Source organism: Haemorhous mexicanus, chromosome 19 (assembly GCF_027477595.1).
Source record: "Haemorhous mexicanus isolate bHaeMex1 chromosome 19, bHaeMex1.pri, whole genome shotgun sequence".
Lineage (NCBI taxonomy): Eukaryota > Metazoa > Chordata > Aves > Passeriformes > Fringillidae > Haemorhous > Haemorhous mexicanus.
In genome coordinates this window covers 14137491-14150697 of record NC_082359.1, presented here as the reverse complement: position 1 = coordinate 14150697, position 13207 = coordinate 14137491, and the positions used below count along the sequence as shown (strand labels likewise).

The following is a 13207-nucleotide window of genomic DNA, read 5'->3' as shown; positions in this document are numbered from 1 at the left end:
TGAATCTGCAGAGCAGCAGCCAAACAAGCTGCCCAGTCTATTTTATCAAAGATTTGGAATTTTTTCCTATTACTTGGCAAACAACTTGCATCCAAGCTGCCAATTATTTAACCATGGTGGGACTTTTAACTCCATTTTGGGGAGAAAAATACAGCTGCTGTAAATTCCAATGCTGCACAACAACGTACAACAGCTGTCTTGAAATCTACTTTATGTCCTCTTTTATCTCTCTCTACTAGTACTGCTTCACCAACTGGTGCAGATGAAATGGTGCCTCCCTGGTACTGGCTGACAGTTATTTTGATCCTAGTCAAAACACTGCAAATAACTTTGAAATAATTAGCTAACTGGTGGATAACATCATTCTACATGACCATTTAGATGGCTCTGTTTCTTCACAGGTTACGTGCACAATATTTCTTTGCATCAGACCCAGCATTTTATATTGTTTATATGAGTGCAAATCCTGCTAATTATTAACCAAAAATTGAAAAGAAACCTGATCAATTACCTTTCCCAATGGCTCAAATACTGTGCTTGCATTCCAAGGGAGCAAATGGCATGCCAGGGACCATTTAGACCATCATGTTACTGAAAATTTGAATTATATCAACACTGTTTCTCCTCCCCTTGCTTTGAACAGGAAGATTTTTGTATTAGGGCTGTTTTCTGTGTCATTCTAGTTGAGAAAATCAGGACAGTGAGTCGCTAAACCCAGGCTCTGACTATGGATCACTGACTTTTTCAGGGATCAGTAAAAGCCATGATCCCATTGTTTATGGAATTAGACAATTGCTAATAACAGCACCTTTTGAATATAACCAACCATTACAAAGCAGGCTTTGGTAAAAATCCACACATTTTTTGGTACTAATTTTAAGAGCATTTAGATTAAAACATTGAAAGAGCCTCAGTGTGGAAAAAAGAATGTATAATAAATAAATGTGCAATTTTACTGAAGGCACAAACTTTTTGAAAAAAGTAAGTCTATGTCAGTAAAATACAAGTTAGTAAGTATCTTTTTCAGCAGTATGTTAAATCAGAAAAATGCTGGATTTCTATACAGGATGCCTGATGAATGTCCAAAAATATCCTCTTTTCTGTACCTAGCAAGAGAACAAGGTACACTAAGACAATGGGGCTACTGACCATTAGTTATTGACTTTAAAGGGCCAACCCCTCACATGGAGGCTCCAAGATCTTTCTAACTCATGGACAGAAAATCACATCCCTTGTTCAAAAACTGTCTACTACTGACATCCAAGTATACAAAGCATTTTTCTGAGATCATCCTGTGCATGAAGGAAGATAAACAGAATTTTTCAGTTTAAGGTGGTCAGCAGGCAAGACAGTTGTCAAATTAAAAAGCAGAAAATAATTTAAAAAAATTAATTTGTAACAAAATTAACTGCAAACAATTAAGGACTCCACAAAAACACTAGCTAATGAAAGATGTTTCCTTCTTTATTATTGTGTAATACTTTTCACAGAAACATAGTATTTACAAATATACACATACAGACTGCTGATCATAAAATGTTATTGAAGAATTAGTCAAAAAAATCAATTTACAAAACCCAAAAAATTTTCAAAGATATTCTGGCTGAAAAAATTTAATGAAATTTCAAGGAGATGCTTCTGTACAGAAAGAGAGGTTTTAGCTTCTTGAGTTCTGGTAAATTAGGCGAGTTGTGAACCAAGTGAGCCAAGCTCAGCTGTACATTTGAGATGAGGCAGTTCTTTTTCAATTGTTCTTTTCACACAATTTCTTTATGGTCAGTTCCAACAGGTCTCAGGAGGCACTGGTTTGGATGTTTTTGGAAGCTGCAAGCATTGCTCTCACTTTGGCCATAAGATCCTGTAGAAAATAAAAGGAAAATGATCAGACATGTCTGAGCTTTGAACAGAGCTAAAACACATGACTGCAAAGCTCTGCGTGAAAGGGTTAGTGTGTATCCCAGTCATGTGGGATACCTGGAGTCATGACTATCAAATGTTTAGCTCCTAGGCTAAATGAGTCAAATAATTTGGAGAAAGTTCCTATGACAGCAACTGAATTCTGATTTTACCAGAATGCAACAAAGTGCTCTGCATAAATATGTCAAGCAGTTTCTATACAACAAAGCACAGAAATCACATCAATTGAAATGGAAAAACTATGACCATATCTTCAAAGAAACCCTGTAATGAACACACAATTACTAACCACTGGAGGTTTAAAAAGGGGAAAAAGAGAAAAAGAGAAAGAGCCAGTAAGAAAAGAATGTAACAATTACTCCAAAACAGAAAGGTTTTTTTCCTTGCTTTGTAAATCTGAACCAAAAATTTACAGAGCAGAGGCATTTTCTCATATGACAGACTGACTGTGAAACCAAACAGACTCTCAGTCTTGTATAAGCATGCAGTTGGAACAGCACTACAAAAAGAAATGAAATTTCATGTAAACAGCATTGAATAACTGGGCTGCAAAAAACGATGACAATAAAAAGTGTGTGTCAGTAACAAATCCGAGTTACTTAAACATTTGTTCACAAAGGCAACGTAAATAAATTCCTTAGTGCTTTTAAAGCATTTTGCATCTGAAGTTCTCAAAACACACCAGAGGGGAATTTAGCATCATTATTCCTTCTGCTTTACAGATGGAAGGATCTGAATGAGAAAAAATACTGACTTGGTTAGGGTTAGGCAAGACAATGGCAGCACAACAATTTAATAATTGGTTAAATTCCATTTTTTTGGAGCCTTTAATGATAAAGAGATGCTAAACTCGTCTGTATTGGGAAATATCTTGCAAATTCATCTAAGTTTCATTCCTATTTTTTGCTTTTCGCAAACAGCAACCAAGAACTGTATTTTGCTTCAGTAATCATTCCTTCTCTTACAGCTGTACTTCAAACAAGCAGTCTAATATTAAACTAGGAAATGCTATGCCATAAGCAACATTTAACCTAAAAATGCATAAACCAATGACCTTCGAAGGGCATATGTGTTTGAAGGGTGGGATGTTTGATCTCCTTTAAAGACCATGCTGCAGTTTCTATCTCATTTCTCATACCAGGAATTCCCATGCATTTGTTTGGTAGCATAAGAAATGCTGTGATATTAACACTCCTTTTTCTTTCTCAGCTGCCTATACTTGCTATTTTTCCTGAATAATCTTGTTTAGGGTTTGCTATAAGAAATGGATCAAATTTTGTACATAAGGTACTAGACCACTAGTATCAATTTCCAACTACCACTATTTCCATAGCAGAATTACATTTTTGAACAATATTTATTTCTTGACAGAATAACTTATCCACTGAAAAAACATCAGAATATGAAAAGCAGCTCTGATTTTCTACTGTAAATTTTTCAAGGCATGATTAAGACAACTTTTCCTTTAAAGTTGGCTTATCCAATTAAAAGAGGTTAAATATTTCCATCTTCCATGAAACTTGTTAAGAGCTCTACATAGTAAGATGGGCTGTTGAGTACTGCAGCACAACTTTAGCATCTTTACAGTGGATACAACAGCAGCCTAATGAATTTAGCTTGGTCTTTAGAGGCTTGATTAGAATTGAAAGGACAGCACATAGAGAACCAAAGAAATTGTTGCTCCCACAAGCAAACAGATTAAGAAAGACAGTGAACATGTCTCTACATCATACGTGAAGTTCAGAATTGCCCAAGGTGGTAAGAGAAGAAAGCAATTGTTGGACATACTTAATTAGGCAATATTCTCTGAATTGGCCTATTTGTACCTGAGTGATTTTACTCTGCACTGATGACACAATTGCTGAAGAGATTTGGCCATCTTTTTCCTGAGAAACTCCCCTAAAAAATAAAATTAAAAGTTTATAGTAAAAGTTTTGAAAATGCATTTCACCCACCATCTTGATTTGGGTTTTATTGTACATATTTCTCCTATGTTAGTCAACAGCTCTCTCAGTCAACCAAAGAATCTAAGTCAGGGTCAGAAAAATCACTTGTACAACTGCTCAGACAAATCTGAACAGCAGCCTGAGAATTTTTAACAGGGCTGTTCTATATTCTAGAAATAATTTAATCATGAATCTTGACACATGTTATAATTCAAACCACTCTATTAAAGTTCTACTTCAAAGAGTTATCCCATTTCATGAAAGCTTCCAATTTCCAGCTTACAAATAGGTTGCAGAATTTTCTGCACCAGTTTTCCTGTAAGGTTGAGAAATTTACTCCAGAAAGCAAAAGAGATCCAACATGTTTATCAGACTGATGCAGACAGCGCTGTGTCCCAGGGACTTTTACTTTTGATAAGCACACACTGCGCACACACAGAGCTCCCCCCTCCAGGACTCTGGTCACAGACACCCTGACAGTCAAGGGGCAGCAGCACTGCAGGAAGACAGTAACAAAGCACGGTACCTGGAGCGTTCCTGGCTGGATTCCCTGCTCTCCACAGGAGAGACACTAGTTGAATGTACAGAATTTTTGTGTGTGGATGGTTTGCCTGGCGACATGGATGGTGAGGGAGACCTAGCTCTGGATTTAGTACGTGATCTAGACCGCCTTTTCTTCTTCTTTTCATGGGGACTTCTGTGAGAAGAAAATATTTTATTGAAGAATATTTAAAGCAATATTACACTAGCTAAGCTGAAGTTACTTTGCACACTTCTGTTTCTCTTGCACTCAGCAAGCATTAGTCTTACCCAATACCACAGGTTTATGGTTGTACAAAATACTTTCTCCAAAGCTCTTTTTAATATGTTACATTAGGCAACTACTGGTTCCTGAGGTTCTCACCAAAACGCAGTGTTTTGCTGACAACAACAAAATGCCTTTCATTGGAGATTTGCAGAATAATTTTGCTAGACGGGAGTTCCTTCCCAAACAACACCAGACACTAAGGATGCAGTAAGAAATGTAAGTTTATATCCCTTACAATTTTCCTAGCTCATAAAAGAAACAAAACATGGAATTATGGCTATGTGAAATATCTACAAGGCAAATCTACAGTTTGTTTGGTTTTTAAAACAAAACAAAAAAATCCCCTCTCCTAGTGATCCGACCTGCAATGCAACAAACCACAGGATCAAAATTTTAAATGAGATAGTGTATTGCACTCAGACTAATCTGGACCTAACAGTGCGCCTAAGTGAGAACTGTTTCAGACCTGGAAATTAGATCCACAAATGTTTGTCAGCATGAAAGCTGAAACAAAGGACTTGGGGTACCCGATGTGTTCATTACTGACAGAAGGGAACAGAGATAGTCACCTCACAAGCAATATTAAGCTCAAAGAGAATTCAATTACTAATATATAAAGGATGAAACTATCTAATCTTTTTACCTGGCTATGAACTTATGTCTGTATGATTTACACACTACTATTGATATTACTATAATTAGAATAAGTAGAGTGATGCCTTAATTAGAGGTAGGCAATATCTACGTAAGCATCCCTCTCTAGTATGCACTCCTAGAAGTCTACTCAGAGGAATGTTCTTGAGGCTTCTAGAACATCTTAGAACACTAAAACTTTTAGCCACCTTTTGAATACCATATTATTCATTCCTTTACTTTGAATTTTCGTAGGAATTTACTGCTTTAAAAGGTGCTATACTGTAACACATTGAATTTCCACATAAACAGTGTACAGCTCTGAAGCTTAGAATTTACCCCACAATTTTTTATACAGAGATATATTATATTTTATATAGAGACATAATATATGTATTTTTATATAGAGAAAACAATCAAGATTTAAAATTGCAAAAACCTCCTTACACTTTTCTTGAATAAAAAACGATTAAGTGGCAGACGAAAAACCCCACAGCCTCTAACATTTTCATGACTACAAAAAACCATCAACTACAAAGTCAGTTATTCCTTCACTGCTATGTGCTTCAATCACTTTGTTTCTTAAAACATCCTCACATAACCAAGCTGTGAACAGATCTCACATTTGACTCTTGAAAACCTTGGCAAGCATTTGTCACGCAAGAAAAGTATTTTACTGTAAGCTTTTTCAGTGTTTTTCATCTCAGATTATGATGAACAAATAGAACAGCTGAATGATGAAGAATCTGTTCCATAATTGAACATGAAAACTGGTCCATCACATTTTTACTTGAAAATTAACATGTCAGGGCTGAAACAGTTTCTGATTTAATTCCTGCAATCAGAGCTGCATCCTTATCTGCGTTAACTACACTACTCCTCCTCTTGTCTACATCTTCTGTAATTACTGCCATATTTTATTGTGCCACTTTCTGGTTTCTTGTTTGAGGCCTAACAGAAGTTTAAAATTTTGACGTATATAGCAATATTATTCACAGAGGAATGTAATTTATTTCACAATTACCATTATAATTTACAACTTAGAGTAGCAAAATTCTAAAAATACTTCATAGTTTTAAATGCTGAATGGTCAAGCAGAAGACACACCGACACAGCATTAAGAATGGCATGGAGATGTGAAAAATGAGTCTTTCGTGCATTTATAGGAAAACAAATATTTTAAGCTTCCATATTTTCCGCTTAACCGAATTTGCATTAATTCCACAGGAGCCTCTATTATTTTCATTTGATGAATGTTAAGAACTAAATCATTTGAAGTATACTTAGGAAGTTCTCAATTATACCTACCCCACATCAATTAATTACAGGCTATCAAGAGATGTTGTCGTAAGAAACAATGAAATTTTTTAAATGAAGCTGAAAGTGATCTCTTTCTTTCTTATTCCACAAGACATAGGGAGAAAGAAGTTGAAGACTAAATACCATTTTGATTATAATAGTTTAAGAGTGACTATATGCAGGACGCTCTCAAGATGACACCATGATTCATATTTCATATTCCAGTCTGCCAGTAAAATAACTGTAAAATACTGTTTGCTATATCAGCGTTGCCCTTACGCAGATATGATGCATGTCAAGAAAGCTGACATCATAGCTGTGCTATGACCTGTACAGAGGTCATACAGCCTGCACAATCACAGCATGAGAAAAGAGGGAAATACGAAAGTCAAGTGAACTCCCAACAAGAGGGAAATACGAAACTCCCAGTGAAATCTGAACTCTCATGGCCAGCAAACAGCAGTGTATTAACTCCCACCAATTTGACTGTACAGCTGCTGTTCAAACATATGCAAGAACAGGGAAGAACAACAAGTGTGTCCATTTTTTTTTCCCCCCTGAAAAAGTATTTTTCTAGTAAAATAAATCTCCAGAACATACAAAGGTTAAGCTCTAGCAGAGGAGCCTACAAGCCATCAGGCTGTTAGGACGCCAAGACCCCCCTGTCCAGGACCAGGAGCCCTTACTTGGAGCGGGGCCGTTTCCTGCTGTTCCCAGGACTATTGCTGATGCGGTACGCTGTAGGAACGCTTCTCTCGTCTCTCCGCCGTTCTGGTGTGTGAGCCCTTCTCCGGGGTGACCTTGATCGTGACCTGAGAAGAGAAAAAACATTCAAAAGTTTGCTTTTTGTTACTTATTTCAAAACTTTTACTTCAGTGGAATTGTGCTTCACCAAATGCAAATACGTATTTTATACCAACATGGTGCATTTAGGCTCCAAGACTTGTCAGCTACATAAAAATTTCTTGCCTATCCAAGACATTTGAGATGAAGTTATCCATTGCTTTTCACTCCCAATAGGGGGCTAAAAAAAGGAATTATTTTTTGGTCTTGTCTGCTATGACAACTTCTGTATTATTTGATGGAAACATTTACTTTTAGTCCAGCCACCTTTTGTGGCAACACATTTTGCTAAAACTGGTATGCAGAAATCCAATTTGCACGAAGCCTGGGATTGGCAGGCCTGATCTTGTCTTCTCAAATTAGTGGTGTGCTTCTAGAACTGATGTCTCACAGAGATAAATGCACATTCTTGATGCAGTGGCTGTCTAACACTGAGAAGTCCAGGAAATATCCTGGATGCTGCAGAACAATCCTAGCACAGCCAATATTTTCACCAGCGCAAGTGACCAACAACCAATTATCAGTGTTGTATGGCACTAGTGCTTTGACTTGAAATATTTTTCCTAGAAAAGTGAGGAGATCAAGAAGGGAAAACAGAAAGCATGCCCAGTTAAGATCAGAGAGCTTCAGGTTCACACAATATAGATAATATATACACACCTACAAAGTCCTGAGCCATTTCTGTTACACCTACAACAAAAAAGCCCAACTGAAAAGAAATAATCTCAATGGCAGATAATTGTTGCAAATTAACTGCTTTGACACTTATAAAAATCTGATCTTTACCAAGCCATTCAGAAGGATTTACAAAAAGGAAAAAAACCAACAGATTATATAACTTGGGTTCAGTCAGACACCTTGACATTTTACCAGGATTTCCCTCAAAAGAGCTCCAGCAGTCAAATCTTTTCATTGCCCAAGTTGCCTGATAATTTTTCCACTCTGCTGCTGCTGCCACTGATGAGCTGCTCAGACTCGGCTCCATGCTCAGTGTCGCTGTGGATGCTGTGAGTCTGTGATATGGAGGCACACACTTCACATCCAGACTAAAATGTCCTAGTTTTGGTATTAACTAGAATCCTGAAAAGGCTTAGTCCCTTAACCAAAAGCTGAACTTTAGTGAAACACGCCTGTATGGACCAGCCTAAAAAAAGTCCAAACAATCAGAAAGAAAAAGACATTAGGTTTATTTTTATTAACTGACATTTGTGGTTCTACAGCATTCTTCCCATCACCAAATATTAAGAACTTTGGCCATTTGCTCCAAACAATTAGAAGACAGCTAATCAGTTTTACTGCAGTATGTAAATTGTAACTTTCATTAGACTGTAATTCCAGAAGGCACTTTATTCCCTTATGACTTTTGCTTAGAAGGGTCTCGAAAGTTCAAAGGGTTATGAAGCTTGGCATGTCTCATTACAAAACTGGAATTAAAATTATGTGACTAGACACTGCCTCAGCAATAAGAAAATCACTTTTGCAGGAGAAATAAACCCCAACACCAAACAATCTTTTTTAACAAAGAACAGCTACTTCCAAGTCTACTGAATTCCTAATACTGAGGCAAAAATTCTCACACAAACTCCCACACAGGTGCACCCTATCCAAACTTACCGCAAAGTAACCTGTTAACAAAATATACAGCTAATTACTGCTAATATTAATTACCTGGCTATATTATATGCTTTAGTACTACTCTATTACTACACAGTATAAAGTAATGCAGCAATACTGAAAAGAAGCTTAGACTTTCCATCTCTAGTTCAAAATGAACATCCAAATTTCACCCAATCAAATCACTAAATTATTTGGTATATAACAAGTGCTTCTGCTTCCCTTCATCTCCTCTCACACTCACAAACCAGTAGATTCATCTATGCGTAGGAAAGAGAGATTGAGGTGAACATCACTGTTCTTTACAGTTACACAAACGAGCTGGAAGAGCCCACTGCCAACCCCAGCTCTGACACCCAGCATCACCACCAGAAACAGCTCAGACCCAATTCTTTAATGGTGCTTCGAAGGCCATGAGAAATAAAAACAGTGATTTAGTATTTACTACACTTAATACTAAGATACCAAAACCTTCGTTTTCCAAGACAGATTTAACAAACATGTCCCATCTTTGATATCAAGTACTTACTTGTAATAACTAATTACCTCTCCGAGAACGACAGGTCTGTTCTGCAGTACCTCACAGAACTCTGGGACACTGTTTACTATGTAAATGGCTTGTTTAATCTGTCATGTAGGTCTAGAATTAAAACTGCATGATACAGAGCTTTATAGGACCAATTCTGTTCCAGAAAATAACAAGCATTTCTACAGAGAATTGCTGTTAGCACACTACATGCCACAATTAAGCCAGTATTATCTGGGTTCTCTATATAGCTATGATTTTTTAAACTTGTTCCTTTAAAATAGGTTTGGCTGTTAACCAGAGAAATGAATATGCAAAACATGCTCTGAATCAACTTCATCTTACTGGAACAGAATTTTTCAACTTTATTACAGCTGAAGATGCATAATATAAAAAATGCAACAGTTTCAAATTGTATCTTATCACCAAAGACTATTCTTAAATGCAGCAGAGCCTCTGAACCACTAACAATGCAAAAATAAATGATAAACAAGTGATGTAAAATGGTATACAGAGAAGTATACTGCAAAGTTCATTTGCGGGATTTCTAAGCGCAATATGCATTTTGGAAAAAAAGAATAAGATAATAAACCAAAAAGGAAGAGCTTGCAAAGTATCCTGAACATTCCTTGAATAAAGAGCAAAGAATGTTATTGCAAATTTTGATGTTTATCTACACTTCTCACATTTTATTCCCCATTAACTTGTCACAATAAGTTATATCGTAAAGGTGACTTTTAATCTATATTTTGAACAGATTAAATTAAGGCAACATCATGAGACTGGGCATTCAAATACCACAGAGATACTCAAAACAGGGCTGTTTCAAAGTAATTTAGCATCACTATCCACACAGTAATGACTGTCTCCAAGTGCCATCCACTTAATACAAGATGAACACATTACCATCCAGAAACAGTTCACACTTTATTCCAGGAGAGGATGGCTCTTTACATAACTATTCATTCAGCTGAAAGCTGATATGAATATCCAGTGCTTTGGGAAGCTAGGAAAAAACAAATGTTCTAGGTAAAGCTGAAGAATACTGTTCTAGGGAAAACTGATCTAGGCAACAACACTTGCCTCTTTTGGCAATTACAAAGACAAGGTACTATTTTTGCCCAAACATTTGAGAATCAAAACACATCAGTATCTGACAGGGTTATGAATCAGCCTCTTGCTCGTGATTATTGAACAATTTTTCTGTTTCAGGAGCAAGAGCTCTAACTTTGGAAATACAGTGTGTTAAGGCATAGCAAACACCTTCAATAAAGCACACCTTTCGGTCATGTCCATTTCTTCTACAAGCCCTTTCCTGTTCAGCTCTAACTTTCATGAAGTTAAAATATGCAAAATGTTTTCAGTGCAAAATCTCATGCTGGTTTTCGAAATAATTTTAAAATTCAGCCAGCCAGCATCAAGCTTATTGGACTTCTGAGACTTGAGAATTCAATAGCTCATTAAGGAAACATCTTACCAGATTTAATCAGGTGTTGTGGTGATTCATGATTTTCATGCTGTTGTATGCTTGTCATTTGATTTGTGCCAGAAGGCAAACTCAAGACAGCAAACACAGATTAACTCCTATAGATTATCTGCTCTTGATGACTTTTGGTTAAGACACAGCATGTCATGACAACTTAACTGTCAAAGGCCGCCAAATAAGCAGCATGCCGGACTGATCGTTTCAGTCCAAGTTGTGCTCATTTAATTCCTGGCATCTCTGAATAACAGAGATTTCTGCAGCAAAGCACTGCTGTTAAACTCAAAAATCAAGTCTAAACTAGTAAGTTGTAACATGTTAACACTCCTGCTAGTGTAGTTAAGACACTTCATTAAACAAAAAAGCACAAGAAAACTAAAATGTTTTGGCACACTGTCGTCAGGGAGCTAGCAGCTTTTTTCAGGCATGAGCCATAGACAGAGACACTAAGAGGAAGTACTGTATGGTTTCACATGCATCACATACTTATGCAGCTGGGGCAGTATTTATATGCAATCTGTTTGAACTACAAGCTACATAAGTAGCTACACTGTTCTGTACACTGATCCACAGAACGTACCCTCGAAGTCCTTCCTACTGACCACAGTAACCTTACTGCGATAGAGCATTCAGATATGACAAATTTTACAGAGAGTAAACTTGGAAGGTGCCTAGACCAAATATCTTTGTCAGAGTAAACCGTATCAGTAAAACACAATATACATTATCTTATTTGGATACATCATCACTATGCATAATTAGCACAGTGTATTTAATCTCATTAATGATTAAGTAGAGCGTTAACAGCACTGGGTTACATCCTTCCATAGCTTCTCTCTATTTCACCTGTTTTCACTCTTCTTGGATTCCTGCCATATCTCTCCATCATATTTTTTCACTTGTTACTCAACTGCTTTGTCTTCTTCTGAGCTTTGCTGCTCAACCACCTAGTACTCTACCTCTATTTTGTATTTGAATACTGTCTAAGTTACTTTGCTCCAGTAACAGCCACAGATTTATTAGCAAGCTCTCTTCCTGCCATCATCACATTCCTATGTATTATCACCAGGTACTTCAAAGATGATCAGGAAAAGGCATTTACTGGTAAAAGTTTTGTACTATGTAATTAGAAATTAACGACTCATTATTTCACTAAAAGGATTTTCAAAAGACCTGCCACATTTGATCTGTATGTGCCACATACTGCCTTCAAGGTGACTGTGACCTTTGCAATAGGTATAAAAACACCTATGTAATGGAAAATTGCAAAGACATTTTACATGTTAGCCCACAGAACGCTAAAGAATATGTTTAGTTTCCAAACCCACCTTGAATGCCTGACAGTCCTATAGGCAGTGGGAAGTGAATGTTTTGCTTTTGAATGTGATCTAGACCTGGACTTAGATGATGAATGATACTTGAATGGTGATCGAGATCTTGACCGAGATCTTTTCTTGTGTTTTTTCCTTTTCTTTTCCTTTTCTTCTTCCCGAGGAGGATCTCTGCTTCTGCTTGAAGGCCTTTCTGCTTGCTTAACTTCTAAGGTGGGTAAAGTTCTGACTGCAGTCACAGGACATGGTATACTACTGATGCTCTAAAATCAAAGATAAACAAAGAACAGTGATCAGTTTCCAAAGTTAGTCAAAGTTAGCTAGTGTTGCATTGGGATTATGTAAAGCCTGCAGAACTAAGGCTGACATCTTCAAACACATGCATCCAGAAAAATTTAATGGAGGCCTCCACAGTTCCCCGAAGATACACATGCAAGCTTAAAAACTGTCAGCCTAACCAGGACATAGTTCTAAAGTCTTCATCTTTAGTTTCAGAAGAAATGTGTTCTAAAAGAATGGGTACTATCAGGTATCTTTTAGTCTATTTACATGCTTTACTTAAAACAGGATAAACTTGGAAATACAATCAGGAACTACTGACATTCAAAGCTAAGTTTTAGTGTCATTTTCCTCCATGAACTGCGCTGTTTGGATGACAATTTCAACAGCAAAATGAACCAGTGCTGATAGAAATTATGTCTGAACTTTTCAAAATAAATGTTCTAAGTGTAAAGGATTGGGAAGATCCCAAAATTTATTAATCTCAAAGACAGAACAGGTCCATGCACAGTTAATGTTCAGTGAGCA

General features: G+C 36.8%; 1 protein-coding gene across 4 annotated transcripts in view; it reads right to left on the bottom strand.

Moving 5' to 3' along the window:
* Window positions 1–1443: 1443 nt before the first annotated feature.
* SFSWAP (splicing factor SWAP) overlaps window positions 1444–13207 on the bottom strand; it is a 37763-nt gene continuing 25999 nt past the window's right edge. Inside the window, exons 14-19 of one of the 4 annotated variants that reach the window (XM_059863792.1) lie at window positions 12398–12663; window positions 8304–8459; window positions 7290–7415; window positions 4390–4560; window positions 3744–3816; window positions 1444–1858 (exon numbers count right to left, since the gene is read on the bottom strand). In XM_059863792.1, coding sequence (XP_059719775.1) covers window positions 1793–1858; window positions 3744–3816; window positions 4390–4560; window positions 7290–7415; window positions 8304–8459; window positions 12398–12663 — 858 coding nt within the window. In that variant the 3' untranslated portion in view covers window positions 1444–1792. Of the gene's footprint in view, window positions 1859–3743; window positions 3817–4389; window positions 4561–7289; window positions 7416–8303; window positions 8591–12397; window positions 12664–13207 lie in introns of those variants that run through there. The other 3 variants (XM_059863793.1, XM_059863794.1, XM_059863795.1) reach the window with 3 other exon arrangements.